General features: G+C 41.7%; 1 protein-coding gene across 1 annotated transcript; it reads left to right on the top strand.

Moving 5' to 3' along the window:
• The first annotated feature begins 14,442 nt into the window (after positions 1-14,442).
• On the top strand, positions 14,443-17,933 carry LOC307233942 (CCN family member 3-like). The gene is made up of 5 exons (XM_080005421.1): positions 14,443-14,603; positions 15,053-15,281; positions 15,836-16,090; positions 16,204-16,433; positions 16,535-17,933. Exons 1-5 carry the CDS (start codon positions 14,559-14,561, stop codon positions 16,826-16,828), a joined length of 1,053 nt encoding a protein of 350 aa, XP_079861547.1. The 5' UTR covers positions 14,443-14,558; the 3' UTR covers positions 16,829-17,933.
• Positions 17,934-18,152: the final 219 nt, after the last annotated feature.

Genomic DNA, 18,152 nt, shown 5'->3' with positions numbered 1-18,152 from the left:
ACATACAACTAATTAAATCATTTTGAAATGTTTGATTTATTTGAACACTCACAGTTAATGTTACAAAATGCAGATGGAGAAGTGAATCGCCTTCAAATGTATGCCGGGTAATACATGCTGCGTCAACAACTGCCAAATAAATCTGTATGTTATCATCAATCACTTGTCAACAGTTACTGACTCTTCCTATCGCCGTCACCGCAAAGCGCTCGTTCTCCAAACTAAAACTGATGGGAAACTATCTGAGAAGCATAACTGGACAGGAAAGATTGAGTGGATTGGCCAGGGGGAAGAAGTTGGAGAACTGATAGGCCACCATGACCATTTTTCTAAGCATTCTAGCTATTGAAAATACCTATTACGTTAGGTAGTCTTTCTGGCCCTGATGCGCATTAGTCAAAGCGGCAATGACATGATCGCGTCAGTGGGGCTGTGTGCGCTCCCTCTTGTGCACGATGTGCGCTGTGCTGTGCAGGCATTGTAGTGTTGTTTTGATAGAAGGTTTCCTTAACATAAATAAAGACATTTCCACATAAACTGATCCAGAAAAGGCACAAATTGGTGCATAAAAGTAATCACTTTGTAGGAAGTGAGGTGTTTGACGCTCTTAATTTACCTGGGGGAGGACACCCCCCCCCCCCCCCCCCCCCCCCCCCGCAATATTCAAACAACACCTACGCCACAAATCGGTCATCCAAACCGGGCATAGGGGCGAAAGACTGGTCGAACATCTAGTAGCTGGTTCCCTCTGAATTTTCCCTCAGGATAGCTGCCGCTCAACACTCAGTTTTATCTGTAAATCACTATCTCAAGCTTTTTATGTTATGTTAGCTTTTTATGTTGGGCGGGGTTGGTGCTGGGTTTGAAAATAGGGCCTCTCTGCTGCAAATGCCAGGGCCATTTTCTGATCCCAGTCCATCACTGACGGCAGTTATTGTATTTATAATGATGCTGTAGAGCGCTGTTCAGAGAATGAAAAAAGTATTTTTCTTTTCAAAACAAATTTTCTCTCAAGGTATTGTGGGTAAAGCATTTAAAAAAATATGAGAGCAATCAGAGAGAGAGGATCATTATCTGTAGCAGATGAAAATAAATACATAATACAACAATGGCAATGTCAACAAATCTGTGAGTGCCTATGTGTGTATGTATTTTGGCATGTAACTCTAAAAAATACATAATAATTTAAAATGGAATTTGTAGAATATAAATGACTGAATTAAACAAAATGTAACAATAAATCAGAAAAGCAATGTACCTTGGGTTCGACGGCTCTAAATCATGTACTGTAGCTCCATTACAGTAAATTTTCTGAAAGAGACCAATTAACGACTGACTCACCAGCAGTCAAAGAGCAAAATGTCATTATAAATTTGTATATTATATCGTCATATCATAATATACTGCTATGTGCAGCAGCGATTCCCAACCTATGGGCCACGGCCAACCAGTGGGCAGCGGCCCAAAGGTTGAGAATCGAGGGTATTGCAAGTGGGCTGCCAAATCACTGGCAAAACACAGATTTTATTGAAAAAATAAATACAAATTTATAAACTACGAAAACGTTTTTAAATGTAAAAAAGAAATAATAATTTCATGGTATTTTTTCGTTTAAACCTTTTAATATGCATCATCACTGATAGATAGGAACTTATGTTAGGGCGTACTACGTCCAAGCAGGACCACGGTCGACGAGCGCCTGTACATTTTTGAACTTGTGGTGATAATCCAAATGGATCGGACAGGCGGGACAGTCAAACAAAAAAAGAAAGGCTCAGAGAAAGTTTAGCGCTGAATATTGATCATTGGGATTATTTTGGACAGGAACGGAAGATGAACCGTTACCGCTGTGCGTGGTGTGTTCCGAGATTTTATCAGAGGAAACTCTGAAGCCATGTCAACTGCGCTGTCACCTCCAGATAAAACCCCAACAGGACATGTCCAAGCCGCTGGAATTTCTTTCGATAATAAACTCAAGGAGAATCAGGGCAAGAAGAAAGTCATTGAAACGTCGTGTATGGGCGCCGAGAAAGCAAAGGCAGTGGAAGCGTCCTTTCGGGTTGCCCGATTCACAGCCAAGGCTGGTAAGCCTCATACAATCAGGAAGAATTTAATTCTTCCTGCCACAAAAGAGATAGCCGGGGTGATGTCGGGAGAGAAGGCGTACAAGCCAATCAACCTCATCTCATTGTCTGATAACTCAGTCAGACGCAGGAACGATGACATGCCACAGAATGTGTCAGAACAGCTGATGACGAGCGTACGAGAGACTTGTTTTTATGCCTCCAGCTGGATGAATGGACAGACATCAGACAGACAAACTTGTTTGCCTATGTAAGGTATGAAAACAATGGAGAGATAAAAGAAGAGCTCCTGTTTTGCAAATATTTACAGACGCATTTCGAAAGCCAACCGTTTTAATGCATGTGTCCAGGTATTGTTCAGAGCAAAAGCATTTCATGGCAACTTGGGAGCACACTCACTAAGTGAAGAGCAAATACAGTCAAAGAAGTCAGAGAAAAAGATAGTGCAGGCTCACTTATAGTTTGAGAAAGAGGATTAGAGCGCCGCGACGTGCTATGATCTCATTGCTTATCAGGCTTGATCGAAAGGTTCTTCCGCACAATTCCCATACTTACATGCTGTACCGAATGTTAGGGAACCAGAACCCCTTAGTTGAAATACAGTGTACAGCAAAGCAAATTGACCAAATTGAATTTCCGCAGCACAAATTAAAGGCAATATAACCAAATATAATGGTTGATAAAATTAAAATATTATATTTTGTTCCGAAATACTAGATACTGGGTGCTGCTGTTTCCAGTGAGGACATTTACCCTGATTTATTGCATGCAAAATCGGCTATGTGAACACTCCCGGTATCACAGCTATCGGTGGAAAGTATAGCTTGTGTGGCTCCAGGGCCTGGGCTGGGGAAGAAAAGACCATTCAAAGTAATATGACATAGCTCGTCTATGTTAAAATGTAGTTAATTTTCTCAAGTCGACCACATTATTTAGCATTATTTTGTTTTGATATTGTGAGAGTTGACACTGCAAGTGTGTCCACTTTGTTATAAGTAGACAAAGACAGACGAGAGAAACCCGACAGAGTTGAAGATGTGGAAAACCCTCCGGCCACTAAAAGGAAACTAATGGCCCGAACCTAAAAGCATTACTCTCCCACAAACCCTCTGATTGCCTCTTTGTTCTCAGAGCTCTGGTGTTTAGTGTTTAGTGTTTGTGCGTGTGTGTGTGTGTGTATGTGTGCGTGTGCACGCGTGTGTGTGTGTGTGTGGACACACATAGGAAAGACAATTTTGTTGGGTGTGTGCACAGGGGAGCCGTATGGGGGGGAGGGGGTGAGGGCGGTGGGGTAGGATGATTCTAAGGGCCTGTTACTGACAGGGGCCCTAAAAAATGATTATAACATGAGGGTGGGGCCCGATGTGATATCTTTCCGTGAGGCCCAAAATCCCCGGCGGAGCCCCTGTGTGTTCATATGCCGCACGTCTGTTGAGTGTGTGCATTTGCGTTAATAGAGCAGCTGCCCCTCAGCTGTTACAGGGCAAACAATTTCCCTTTTAGGCTAAAAGCCGTGTTGCGGTAAGATGAGATAACACAACTTGTTTGCACTGCACCTTGAAACACAAGGGTAGACGAGAAATGTATTCCCTATATTCTCAAATTTCAAATCACACCTTGTACACTGAATAATGTAATTTGAAAGGCCTGGCCGAGTTGGCTTTTTCATAACCAAAATCGTTTTTTCTTGGTGAATTATCATGACATCACGTCATTATTTCATGATCTATTTGATGACGTGTCCCTGTTAACAAGCGAAGCGCCCGGAGGATAGAATGTGCGCGAGTCAGTGAGTTCCCCAGACTCATACACTACCTTTAAAATGGATTTGGTAAAATGTCTTGATTGGCAACTGATAGCCTATAGGTACCGACAGTTTTATAGGCAGTGGCCTATAGGTGTGACATGCAAGACTTGGATTGGAGGCCAGGGATGCGGATGTTCGGTTCACACTGTCGCGGGGATGTCCATGACATTCATGACATTTGATTTGGGTCACATCTCAAACATCACTAATCAAATCGCTTAGTGTGAATGCATCAGCAGCAACCATTTGTTGTGCGAAGATAACTATATATCTGCCCAGAGGAGTTAAAGATGAACATAACGTACCTGTACCGCCTGAATGAAGCCCAATCTAAGTGAAGCATCTCCATCAGAATGAATGCCGTTTACCTTTTCGAACCGTGGCCTCACAATGAAACAGTGTTTGTTCCATTGATACAATTCAGCACCTCAGCGGCAGGAAGGAATCGATTTTTAGGATACATTTAAAGCTGTTGCTTGGCTGGACACAGTTATTGATCTTTATATTTGTTTTTATCCACATACCTGCTATAAGATAGAATGTTCTCCTTTGGTCTTTATTGCTAAAGTAGATTCTGTTCCCTTTGTTACTTGTATGGGTTTTTTTTTTGTTTTTTTTCTCTTTTGACTGTATTAATGGTTGGTTTAGTATTTTTTTCCATTTTGTACTTCAATCTAGTCGGAACTAGATCTATCAAATGCTGCACTCCAGTGGTCAGACTCAGCAAATGCTTTTCTTCTGAAGTCTGGTACATGGAAAAATAAAGTTGTGTCTGATTCAATCTGCATTTTGAGATCATTTGAGTCGTGTTTGCATATATTACATAATATTTGATGCCTGCTATGGTTTCGGACATACTGTACTCTGTACATGTGCATGTACATGTTCACATACTAATCTGGTGTTCTAAATAGCATGTAATGATTGTACACCTTTTTGGACACAGTGTATACATATTTCCATCCTTTTGTGTTGAATAAATTTTTTTCACTTACTTATTTAATTACTTAGTTATTATTACGTATACAATATATTGATATAACCCCTTCAACTCTGTAATAACTTAGTAAGTACAATCATTTATAACTTATACCCTATACTGTATACTGAGACCAATAATGTAACCTGTGCATAGAATCACATTTCTATATTCTGTACATTTTTATACTTATATTTATATGTATTTGCTATTATTATTTTTATATTTTTCAGAGGGTCAAGCTTATTTTTGCAAACACACTTTTTCTTCACAAACATGTGTGTGTGACTCTCAGGGAGGAATTAAAAACAATCTGCGCAGTGTGGGTCGGTATTTGTCAGTTTAATTTATTGAAGTAACGGCACCAAGAAAAGTGCCCCCTTCACCTTCCCCATAATTCCCCCTTGTCTCTCCATGTCTTTTCTCTCCGCCCCTGCCCTTCTCCCGCCAAAGAAGATGCTGACTGAGTAAACATCAAACGAGACAGGTGGTGTAAATTGTAACCCCTAAAAATCTCCTCGCCGCTTCTCGCCGGCTGCATTTCTGGCCTTCACCTTGGTGAAACGCCACATTCCTGCAAAGCCAACCCTGTTCACTTGACCTATAACTGCTCGGTAAAGGTAACTTTCACACTGTGGATATATAGCTTATATGTGCAGTGTATATTTATATATATATATATATATATATATATATATATATATATATATATATATATATATGTTTCCATGGTCTTAACTCTTCTGAGAAGCCTTAGAAACCCTTACAGTAGTCGCACAGTATAAACAGTAAATTGTTTAAAGAGAGAATGAGACATTCCATTTGCCCTGTCCTACACAGACTCCAGAGCTATTTAATGTAGGTGATACATTTACCAATAGATTTAAGTCTTTCAGTATCTGACAGTTATAGGCATTTCCTATTTTAGGTTTGTGCTTTTTTTTTTACTTTTTATTTTGACTGTGAATTGTTGATACAGAGGTTTATTGCTATTTTTAGGTTCATTGTATAATGTCAAATATTTTTTATTCTATTTTTTTGACTTTCATTATTACTTATTTATATATACAGTATATATCATATCATTTTTTCTATCCTATTTTTTTGTACTTTATTATTATTACCTATAATAATATAGACAATAATAACAAAATATGCAAAATAAATGCTGCTACTTACCACATCCATGAAAGAACACTAATTGGAAACTACTAAACCACCTATTTGTGACAATTATAAAGCAGAAAAAACTGCAGGTACTTTGTTAAGCAGAGTCAGTTTTGGAGACTTTTGACTTTTACTTGATTACATTTCAAAGAACATATCTAGGGCAACATGACAATTTTACTGGAGTCATTTTGTGTCAGGGTATTGGAAACTTTAATCTAAGTAAAATTTCTGAGTACTTCTTCCACCGCTGCTCTGTGGGTTTACTCTCAACTTTGGTAAAATCAACTTACAGGTAGAGGCAAAACCTCTTTCGAGAAAAGAAAATGTCATCGGAGCAGTAGACACTTGTGGTAGGCCTACGATGCAAGTGGATTCTTTTTACTGTTGCTGGAGGCAAACAGGAAGTAAACTGCAAATGCGTCACAGGGTACCTTTACTAATGAGTCAATACATTGAAAAATGGTCGTCATGGTTGTCTTTCGTACAAGCCTCTCAAACCGTATGACTCGCGTCACTTCAGAAAGAGACGTTCTGTTGGGGAAACATATAGCCTGCGCTGTGGGCAAACAGTGTTGCAACAGGCCAGAGCAACCTCAAAAATCCACTTTTATTCCCGGAGAGCATTTTCTAAGCATTGGGAAGTTCATGGCGATGGCTATTCGTGCTGTAGACCTCTGAGGGTACAGGTTTTTGTTTTTTTTACTTCTTTTCAAGTTGCCTGTGTTTCCATGGCCAGAGAACCCCTGTCATATTAACCATGATCTGTATGATTGAAGCACCAGCACTTCTCCACAGCATCATTCTTCATTCAATTACTTTGTTTGATCGGGATAAACACATTGAAACAGTTGTGATGGACATCACACCTTGAAATTGTTATTTCATTGTGTGACGTGTATAGCACCCAGATTAAGCAGTAAAATGCCCCCAAACTATACTCCCTGAGTTGTTAGATGGTCCATAGAGCCAATTCCTACGCTTTTCTGTATCTGAGAACTGGCCAATCCGGCGGTTTGAGAGGCTGTGAGGTGCCACCGATGTACTCTTTGGCCACGCCCCCTAGGGAGCCCCATAGAGATGAACAGAGAATCTCCATTCCATTCCAAAAAGGTATTGTTACCTAAAGGTTCACAAGCTACTCTCCATAGTGTGATTTGAATAACTGAGGTTGAAAGTAAAAAAAAAAAAAAAAAAAAAAGACAAAAACACTGCACGGAGAGGTTAAAGAAGGTGACGTTAATCCATTTTAATTTTTCCAGAGCAGATAGTCATTCCCAACGTGTGTGAGCTCATCCTTCTTCCTGGTGCCCGAAGCGCCGTGCGACTAACATTGTGGTTACCTCACTGCAGCATCCCACCAAGCCTTCACTCTCCAGATGGTTTGTCGTCCTCACAGCGTCTCTCCGCTACCTGCTTTCCATAACATGTCCCACCACCACCACCACGTCGCCACAACGACAGCCTCTGTGTCCCCTGAGGTTGCAGTCAGCGATCAACCGCAAATAAACCGAGGGGGAGAGATTTGTAGTGACCTCCCAAGATGTCGAACCCACCGCTTCGCTATCACTGGACATGAAATCTGATTTACGCCGAGCTCTATGCTCTGCATGGGAATCGCCGGCGTAGTGGCACGGGGACAGGATTTGTCTGGGGAGGAAGGGAGGAAGACAGAGGAGCAAATAGAGAGAGACTGAGACAAAGCAAAAACTGGCTAGATACAGTAGATCACAGGATGGGTTTGTTACTTTTCAACCCAAGCCTTATCAAAATGTTGTTCCCCACCATTTATGTCACTATTGAGAAACTTACCGCAAGAGACTACAAACAGGAAGTTGTGCCGCTTCCTGGCGGCAACCAACTATAGCCGACATTACACTTTGGATGTACTGCGGCAATTGCAAAAACTAGTTTTACTTAATGTGATATTACTGTCACTGTTAACATGTTTAAAAGTTCAAGTTCAAATTTTAATGGTACTCAAAAAGGATTCAAAAAGGAAATTTATCATTGTTGTTTTTCTTTGCCCCATTGGACTGCATTTAGGCACAGTGCGTAGCTGCAGCAGAGTGGTACGTTTTTCAATGGTAAAGAGCTCAGAGGGGTTTTGCTGAAATGATGGGACAATGTTTTAATAAGGCCTGGGTTGGAAACAAAAAAACCACAGAAGGGGGAAATGACAGTGAGTGAGAGGAAGCATACGAGGAAGTGACTGCGAAATGAAGGAGAGAGGAAGGGATCCTGACGGCGACATTCATCGTCCGGTTTCGACCCCTATTTGGCCGGGCCTGACCGAACCGACAAGGATAGGATATTAGCCACCAACCACCAGGCGCCAATTTGAGGAACCTTTCAACTGTCTCTGAACCGCACATCATAGCCCTGGACGAACTCCCTGGGAAATGGAGACGCTCTCCAAACAATCCCTTTAACATCTGCAATGCTTTACTCGGCCGCTTGCATAGCTCATTAAGTTGACATGTCTATTTTGTGCATAGCAACAGAGATGGATCAACAGCCGTTAAAATTCCCCTCAGTCGATGTCATCTGTATAACCCAAATCGCTGTTGCGCGGTTAGAATTTTGTCTTATGTTATTTTTAAAGCGTGCAAACGAGGACATAAAAACAGAACAAATGCCAAAATATGATGTTGTCAAAGAGAGGAAATTAGCCTGTGATTTCAGAATCTTTGTGTTAGAATAATCTAGTTTATTTTACTTTTTGTCCCCTGCATATTTGGAGCACAATACAATCCTCCCTTACCACTGAATCCCAGTGTAACTGCTCCAAGCGTTCTGCTCTTCGTATTGTTTTTTTGCCTCTGCAAATGCATTGCAAATGCGTCTCTTCCTCAATGTGTTTTCCAATGATTTAAATAACGGTTACAAATGCATTCATTACATTTGAAGTGGAAGTGCTTTAGTAGGAGTCCTAAAAAAAACCCTTTTCTTAAAGCTGACGAGAATAATTGCCACACTGGCAGTCCATCAGGTTGAGAGTTGCAAATTACAGGTACAGGTGCAAATTCTATGCAAATCACCATCTATTCAGTTAACTATCCATTTTCCAGAAAGCCACCTGTTGTATTTCCAATTGACCATTTGAGCCTTTACCTTTGAATAAATTCATAATTTCCCAGCCGTTACAGCTGCAGCTGTATGTAACATATAGATTGTGTCACTTCCCCTGAGGCAGTATTTCTTCCCTGACACTGCACGATCCAGTCCACTGTCTATCCACAGAGACCCAAAGGATCTCACTGTTTCATCATAGCTATGTTGATGGTTTGGCTTAATATGGAAAATTCGATTGGTTAGAAATTGTATTGGCAATAACAACGTATTATTTTACATTTAATTAAACATTTTACACTTTCTTACATTTTACACTTTTTTCACTTTCATTTTACACTTTCTATCTTTAGTATCTACAGTATTACCATACTATATAATATATCAAATCAGAGGTAAGTTACTCATTGGTTGCTTTATTTTTATTTTTTTGGGTGTGTGGGTGGGGGGGTTCTGCACTATTAATGAGTCTCCTCCTGAAGTGTCTTCTGGGTAATGGGTCTTCATACCTTTTGTGTTTAATCTAAACCTGCATTTCATGCATATTTGCACTATCCGATTATGATGCAATCACTCAGAACCAGGTTAATCCCAAATCTAAAATTCATCAGGGCTTGAAATGTAAACACTTTTTTTTTTACAGAGGACCATATGAAAAACATGCTAGTCATGCATACAGCAATGTGTTTTTTTATTGGTCATAGGGAAATTATAAATATTCAGACATTTTATTTTCAATTAAATACATCATATATAGATATTTTATTAATCCCAGAAAAAAACCCTAAACATTTACTAAAACATTTTTAGTTATGGATACAATGATATGAATTACAACTATTGAAACTATTAGGATGTATCTTAATTTATATGATGGTGAAATGATAAAATGACGTATGATCATACGTATGATCATACGTAGGTCAATGGCATAATTTCTTGCAACATTTTGTGTTTGACCCAGATCAGTTAGAATGTGCTCACACGCTCTAACTGACTTTTATCATATTTATGGTCTTAACACATAGTTTATGAAATCAGATCCGTCAGGAAAGACTGGTTTCCAGCATTCTGATTGCATCCAGACCAGAATGGGGATCCAGTCTGGATGGCCGGGATTTTGCCAACGACACAGCTTTACACTTCATTCATCCAAGAACAAACACAGCTTCATCATTGTCTCGTTGACAGTGACCTGAAACCAGTAGAAAACATATCTGTAAATCAGTAAATCACATAATCCTATTGGGATTACAGATTTTTTTTTTTTTTCACCCCCTCAATTCAGGTCATTTTTCAGAAAATAACTAGATCCCAGAATAACAAACTTGACTAAGGAGAGGCTGACTCTACAGACTGCAATGGAGTTTAGAAATTTTTCTCTTCATTTGGATAAGAAACATCATTGTTAAAATCAGTATTTCAAAAAGTCAAATCTGTGGTTGGATTATCACGGGAGGGCAGTGACCTACAGCGGAGTAGAGCAGAGGCACCTACCGGACGGCCTGTTTAGCAGAGGTTCAGAAGACGTGCCTTTGTTTACAAATGACCAACATGTTAAACCTCATTCTAAATTGGGCCTCTGATGTTTTCCTTCTCCTTCTGGATGAGGAACAGCAAAAAAGCCACGATACCCTTCAAAAAACCCTACCATAAACACCCACGTGCACATATTCATACACTATTATTCCTTCAAGAACTCCCACCTTCACCCCCGTTCGCAGGGACAGATTGGAAACATTTTGCAAATGCCATGAATGTGTGTAGGTGGACTTCCCACCTCATTCACGTTCATCCACCGCTATACCACCTGCCCCCAGTCAACATATGTGGTCATTCCTTGACTTTAAGAGAGCGGATAGAAAGAGAGAGTGAAATTTTGGATGGAAGGAGAGACCGTATGAAAACAATAATGACATTTGAGGGGACGAGTTTTTCAAGAAAATGTAGAGTTCTTGAAGGTTTTGAATTTTGTGGAGCAAATGATTTGTATACTGTTATCACAGTAACAGTCTCAAAGGCCTTTTAAGGCCTATAATTGAAAGCAACGTTTGCAGTTTTCAAAGCCCTCAAGGCCTAACCCTAACCTCGGCCAAGACCTGGAGGGGAATGGCCTTAAGAGAGGACATAAAAGATCTTCATTTTCAGGAAGAGCAGAAAATCAATGGATTCAAAGATATAACAATGAAGGAAGAAAAAAAAAAAGTTATTATCAATATCCTTGTAATAAAATAAACGGCATGAAACAAAATATGGTGGTTTCTCTGCAAACACGGTCCTTGCCATGGCAGTAGTAGCCAGGAGGTAGGATAGTAAAATGATTTGGTCGAACATACAGGGAGGCCAGGGTGCATTGAGATGGATAATCTCAGAAACAACACGGAGGAAATGCTCCAAATCAAATGGAAGATCATGTTTGTCCTCCTCCCCCCTCAGCTGTTCTTTCTCATCAACCCAACCTGGTTCCCAACCTTTTTAACTGTCCATTGCAATACTTCACTGAATGCTTTACTATTGAGAAATCTACCACTCTGCAGAGCGTTAATGCAGTCCAGTGGGGCAAACCTTTAAGATAATCCATACTGGAAACTTAAAGGTCCCTTACGGAGGTAAATTATATGGTTATGTGGACTTGACTTTTTGGGGCTGGCTAATTTGCCATTAGGAAGTCCGTAAAAAAGAAAGTTCAACTTTATTTAGAAGTCTAAATGAGACGCCTAGGGAGACTACATAATCCTAACTAAAATATTTTTTGGACGTTAGTCGACTTTGGCCAGACTTGTTGGGACAGCGAACAATATATGGCTCCTGTTGTGTTTTTACATTCCAAAATTTCTACAGTGTGGAGTCAAACATATCCATAATCCTCTGGCCTTCATCCCTTCCGCCGAGCAGAGAGAGAGCGAAGAGAGAGAGAGAGAGAGAGAGAAAAAGAGAGAGAGCGTGCATGCAAGAGAGAGAGAAAGAGAGAGAGAGAGAGAGAGAGAGAGAGAGAGCGAGACATACTTTGCTGGAAAAGACAAAGCGAGACAGAGTGGACAAACAAGGCCAAGCTGTGAAGTCGGACATTCTTTAACTTCCCCCGGCAAGTGTGTTTGAGCAGCACTCAATCAAGTCCTTGGCAGACAATCACTGCCACTGGAATCAGGTAATTTAAAGAAGAAGACCGTTCTATTCTGAATCCAGGTCCCCACACACACACACACACACACACACACACACACACACACACACACACACACACACACACACACACATCCCAACGTCGGGGAGGGTTGGAATCCGAGAAAGCCAGGCCGAAGGTATTTCAGTTGGACAGCCAACTTGGAACCCCATCAAACTATTTTTCATAGATACTGAAGATTGACATTTCTTTCATTTTTTTAGGTATACTTTTTTCTGGGTCACATATTTTCGGGGTGTGTTTGTGCTGGAAGTGAAGCAAACACTGCAAACACAGTGGTAGAGAACATTCGATCCAGCCCAAAGAGTCATGGCAACTGCAGTAACCAAATAGTTCTTGAGTTTCAAACGGGGGGGGAAATATTGCGCTTGTAATTCTTATAACATATTAGATTACTTACTATTTAATCTCTGAGGGGTTTTTAGTCAGCAGCCATTATTTACCAGACCAAAACTGGAGCTCACAACCCAGTTTACTTGCCCTAGTACCTTCCCAACACCTCGGGCCAATGTTTTTTGATTCCATCAATATCTGAAAACCTGTTTTGATCATATTTTATTGTAAATCAACACCTGAACTATGTCAGTTGAAACCTGTGGCTGTGAGACTAGGCCATCGAGTAGCTTTAAGACACACGTTGGCTGTTTCATTATTTGTTCAGATTCGGCTGCATTCGGCTAATTGGCCAATAAATATAAAGAAATATAAAAAATTTGAAAATAGGTCAACAATCGAAAACTTATTTTATGTGAATGGGACCAGGGAACTTCTGAGTGCATCATGCACAGATAAAAAAATGCTTTTCAACCAAATTTTTAATGTGCAATAGCTACACACACACACACACAGACGTATGCACGCACGCACGCACGCACGCACGCACGCACGTACGCACGCACACACACACACACACACACAAACTTTTATTTCGGAAGCCAAATCCTTGAGATATTAAAATGAAAACCAAATACAGTGTGATGGGATTTGAGGCCTGTTGGATACTTACTGTACCAGGATTATCAAGAAGCATTTATTTAGAGTTATGCAATCCAAAAACGATCTTAGCCCATCATCGCTATGTAAAAAAGTGGTTTTTAATGTTTTATTGATGCAGCACACACGTTCCAATAATTATTAATATTTATAACGACCTATCAATAAAGGCATAATCAGGGGAACAGCCCCATAATTGACCCCCTTGTATCAGATACGACCAGTCCAGCTGCAGCTGTTGCAAGTCACAGGCTCCCATTGATTCAAACAGATGTTCCGAGCCGGAATCGGTGCGGTGCTATTTATGGAAACAGTGATGACCCCACAGGGAATATCAGGGTTTTCCACTGCGACCTCACAGGTTGGGGTTCAGGGCGAGAGGGGTTAAGGGGTCACTTTCCGCTATGATGGGGATCTGGCTTGGAGGAACTGAACCTATGCTTGAGAAAGCCATGTCATGTCTACAAAAGTACTACAAAATCATTTTGGAGCTTTGCAAAGTGTGTGCATTAGATTTGTTATAAACATTGTGTGTGTTTGCTCTCTGGGGTCTCTCACTGGCTTAGAGGTTCTAGTTTTAAATAGAGTCCATAACTTGCTTTTAAAGTACAAAGACGTACAAAGTTAATGCTCTGGCATTCGGGCTGCATTATGGTTACTGCAGCTTTGTTCTCTCCATTATGCATCAATGTAACAATTTCATGTGTGTGTATATGTGTGTGTGTGTGTGTGTGTGTGTGTGTGTGTGTCTGTGTGTGTGTGCGTGTGTGCACGCGTATATTTCTATGTAGAAATATATAGATAATAAATTACAAGACATCTGTTCATTTGAACATGAAACAAAGGGGCAACCTTCAATATGTCTCCCTGGGTGTCTCTCTCTCTCTCTGTCTCTCCGGACCACCCTCCCGCAGCATCTCACAGTGAAATGCAACTCTCGTTCTCCTCCAGTTCTCCGCCAGAATTCCAGAAGTTTGAAGTTCGAGCGTCTCCAACATTCCTTCCTGTTTGTCGTCATGGTGCCAGGAGGGCAACCCTCCCATATATAGGAGGCTCCGCTGCCGAGTCTGCAGCCAGAGCGACCATAGGGGGTTACAGCGATCTGCAGCACGACCAAAAGGGGAGGAAAAGACAACTCACCCCCCGATCCAGAAGAGTCTACTCCAACTCCAGTCAGCTGAAGCTAAAGAGGACTGAGCACTTATTTGAGCTGTCTCTTTCGCTGTCGATTCTGCTCTACCCCAAGAAAAGACCCACAAACTCAAGACGAGGATGTTCAGCCTAGCGGAGAAGTTTAGTTTGTACATCGCCGTCCAGGTATGTCTCCAAGAGGACATTAGGAGGGTCTTTCTGGTCTTTCTTTAAAAAAAACTTACAGTCCTCAAACTGTGTCTTTGTTTAATCAGGTATCAGATCACTGAATTTATATAAATGATCCTTTTCTTCATTTAACAAGATATGGATTTAATGTGTTTTAACTATGAAGGGCTTCCTCCACTTGATACTTTTTTGTATGAAATAGATATGCCTTTTGGGAATTAACTATTCTTCTAATTTGGGGAGATGTAATTGGTATGGTTTAGAAGTTATAGGATTTATAGATAAGGGGGTGTTACATTTTGAATTGTTCATTTTGAATCCGCTGTAGAGTCATCCATAGATATGGAAACTCTATCATATTTTTCTGTTATTACTATGCTATTATATTACACTACTTTGAGATTTGGTGATCAGTATTCCTACACCCCCCCCCCCCCCCCCCCCAGATGTTTACAGTAGTTTGGTCGCAGACGTGCCCGCTGAGGTGCCAATGCCCCGAGGAGCCCCCGCCGTGCAGACCTGGGGTCCCCCTGATTCTGGACGACTGTGCTTGCTGCCTGGTTTGTGCACGTCAGAGGGGAGAGGTCTGTGCCGAAACCAACCCCTGTGACACCCGCAGGGGCCTGCAGTGTGACTACTCAGCCGACGTACACAAGAGGACTGGCGTCTGTGTCGGTGGGTTGGCCTCCGTTCATATGTGGACCGTATCAACTAGCATATCATATGTGACTTGCATGTCTGTTTTGGTTGACTGACAATTAATTCTATTATATAATTTTACAGCCCAGAATTGCGATTATGGTGCCGCCCTTTGCGGCCGCCTGTGCAAGCACCTTAGTATTTTTGAGCATTTTAGTATTTTTCGTATTTTAGAGCTTATTGTGCGTGATCACCGGGTGTCATGACATTTCACTGCATATTTGTATGACCATAGGTATATGTATGTGACAAATATTCTCTTGAACTTGAACTTGATGATATTTGTTACCATTTTGGTGTTATAGCATGTGCCTCATGATGTAAAGGACTTCTGCTTGATTGCGAACCTGTTCCTGCTCATTCGACTTTGCCTAGAACTTGCTAATGTGTTTTGACAACCAAAGTCAAAGAATAGCGATTGTCCTCAGCAATAGCGTATCGACCTACAGTATATTGGTAAGGTCGACCCAAAAAGGACTGGATAATTCCGATGATGGATACACCATTCAACAGTTCTCTCTTCCGTGCAGCTCAAGAGGGACCCATGTGTGTTTTGGACGGCTCGGTCTACCGGAACGGCCAGACCTTCTTCCCCAGCTGTAAGTACCAGTGCACCTGTCGGGACGGGCAGATTGCCTGCGTGCCACGCTGCAACCTGGACGTCATGCTGCCCGGCCCAGACTGCCCCATGCCACGGAGGGTCCAGGTCCCGGGGGAGTGCTGTGAGAAGTGGGTGTGCGAGCCACAGGCAGAGGCCAGCGCGCTGGGGGGCTTTGCCTTGGCCGGTAAGTAGAACTGGGGAAGACGTTAGACGGATTTATCCCATAAATCATGTCACTTCACCATTTCAAAAAAGCATTTGCCCTCCTTGACTGTATCTGTGTGTGTGGCTATGCAGCCTTTCGTCAGGAGGAGACGGTGGGCTTTGACGCCTGGGACCCCAGCCTGAACTGCATCGAGCAAACCACCGAGTGGGGGGCCTGCTCTCGGACCTGCGGCATGGGCGTGTCCACCAGAGTGACCAATAAGAATCGCCGGTGCGAGATGGTGCGACAGAGCCGGCTGTGCATGGTCCGACCCTGTGATGACCAGCAGGACCAGGCCCAGCTGGTACCAATTGCTCCCAAGGTACCTATTCTATCAGTGAGCAATTGTTCCAAGAAAATGGTTCACCCCTCCGTTCACGTCCTCTGTCTAACATTTCCCTGCTCTCCCTCTCAATCTGTCAGAGAGGCAGTAAGTGCCACAGGATGGTGAAAAGCACCAAGGCCGTCCAGCTGTCCTACAAGAACTGCACCAGCGTCCAGGCCTACAAGCCCCGCTACTGCGGCACCTGCACAGACGCCCGCTGCTGCACCCCCCACAGCACCAAGACCGCCCTCGTGGACTTCCGCTGTGCCAACGGCAAAGTCAGCAGGAAGCCTGTCATGGTGATCCAGAGCTGCGCCTGCCACCACCACTGTCCCCGGGAGAACACCGTCTGGCAGGCCTCAGACCTGGGCTCCAGCGGTATGAGGTTCTAGGCTCATCTATCCAAGACTACCAGGTCACATGATGAGAGCTCACGCCATGAGCCATCAGAGGCCATGGCCAGACAGACTAGGTTGCCATAGAGTTTTGCCACTAGCCGCGTTAATATGTTTGTAACACTACAGGTTGAGGTGATTTGAGGGGAAGGAACATGATTCATGCCAAAGACTATTTTTTACAGGAAAAAGAACAAACAATAAGACTGACTACAATCCACAGGAAGGATCCCTGTGCATGTATTATGCTAATGTATAGGTCTACATACAAAATTCACCTTGACTGACGTGTATATCCACAATGCTCATATCACTGGGCAGAATTTTCGTATAAGACGCCTCTCTTGTGGTTGTGATAGTATAAATTTGGATATCTCCCTCTTCTGGAGAAATTTTTCTTGTACAATATGTTTCTTCATTAGTTTTTAACAGCTATTTCCCCCTGTGATATGATAGAATATTAGCACTTAACTTGACTAATGTGTGTTGATACTCTGTACCTCTAATGATACTGACTACTGTGGGGGAGAATATATCAATAGACCTGCCCAGCAGAAGTTGAAAAGTTGCCTCCCTCTATACTATCAGCCCTGGAGAATGGAGAGCCAAAGGAAGAGAGAGAGACAGAGAATGTCAGCCTTTTACGTCCAGCGCAACACACCATGCCTTTTGGGCCACGCCCATGGAAATATTCAGACTCCAGACACATGTATGAAATAACTGGAATTTGGGTCTTTGACCTTCTCACAAGTCAGGTTGGACCAACGGGAGAAAGGCCATTCTGGTGCCTCAGTGGCACTTTTACAACTGCCAGAAACCCGGCGTCTCCTCGATGCCTGATGCATAAATCTAAGATTCGTCCCCCCCCCCCAAAAAAAGACATACCAGCATTATTGTAGAAATAAAATATATATATTTTAATTGTGTTGTACAAAGATAAATGTTACCTTGAAAAAAGACAAAAGTTGTAAATACTTGCTGTATAGTTTGTGTGAGTGTGTATCAAATACACAATTTTTTAAAATTGAATGTAAATAGCATTGTATATATTTGATTTGACTCGATTGTTGATGGATTTTGTTTTGTTAACTCCTGTATTGATAAGAACAAAAAACTTCACAAACTCAATATTTGAAAATAAAATGTGTTTTTATACAAAAAAAAATTCGTTGTATCTTCATCATCATGCAATAAGGCGTACATGACGAGGCAGGAAATCCATTACTATTCTATTTTCTTTTTCTTTTTTTTTCCAAAACACAAACTTCTATGTTTATTTTTATATTCCATTTGACTCTGGCGAGTGTTTTGATATTGTAAC

This window comes from Zeus faber (assembly GCF_960531495.2).
Source record: "Zeus faber genome assembly, chromosome: 8".
NCBI lineage: Eukaryota > Metazoa > Chordata > Actinopteri > Zeiformes > Zeidae > Zeus > Zeus faber.
The sequence above is the reverse complement of the archived record's forward strand: the minus strand, read 5'-3'. Positions and strand labels throughout refer to the sequence as shown.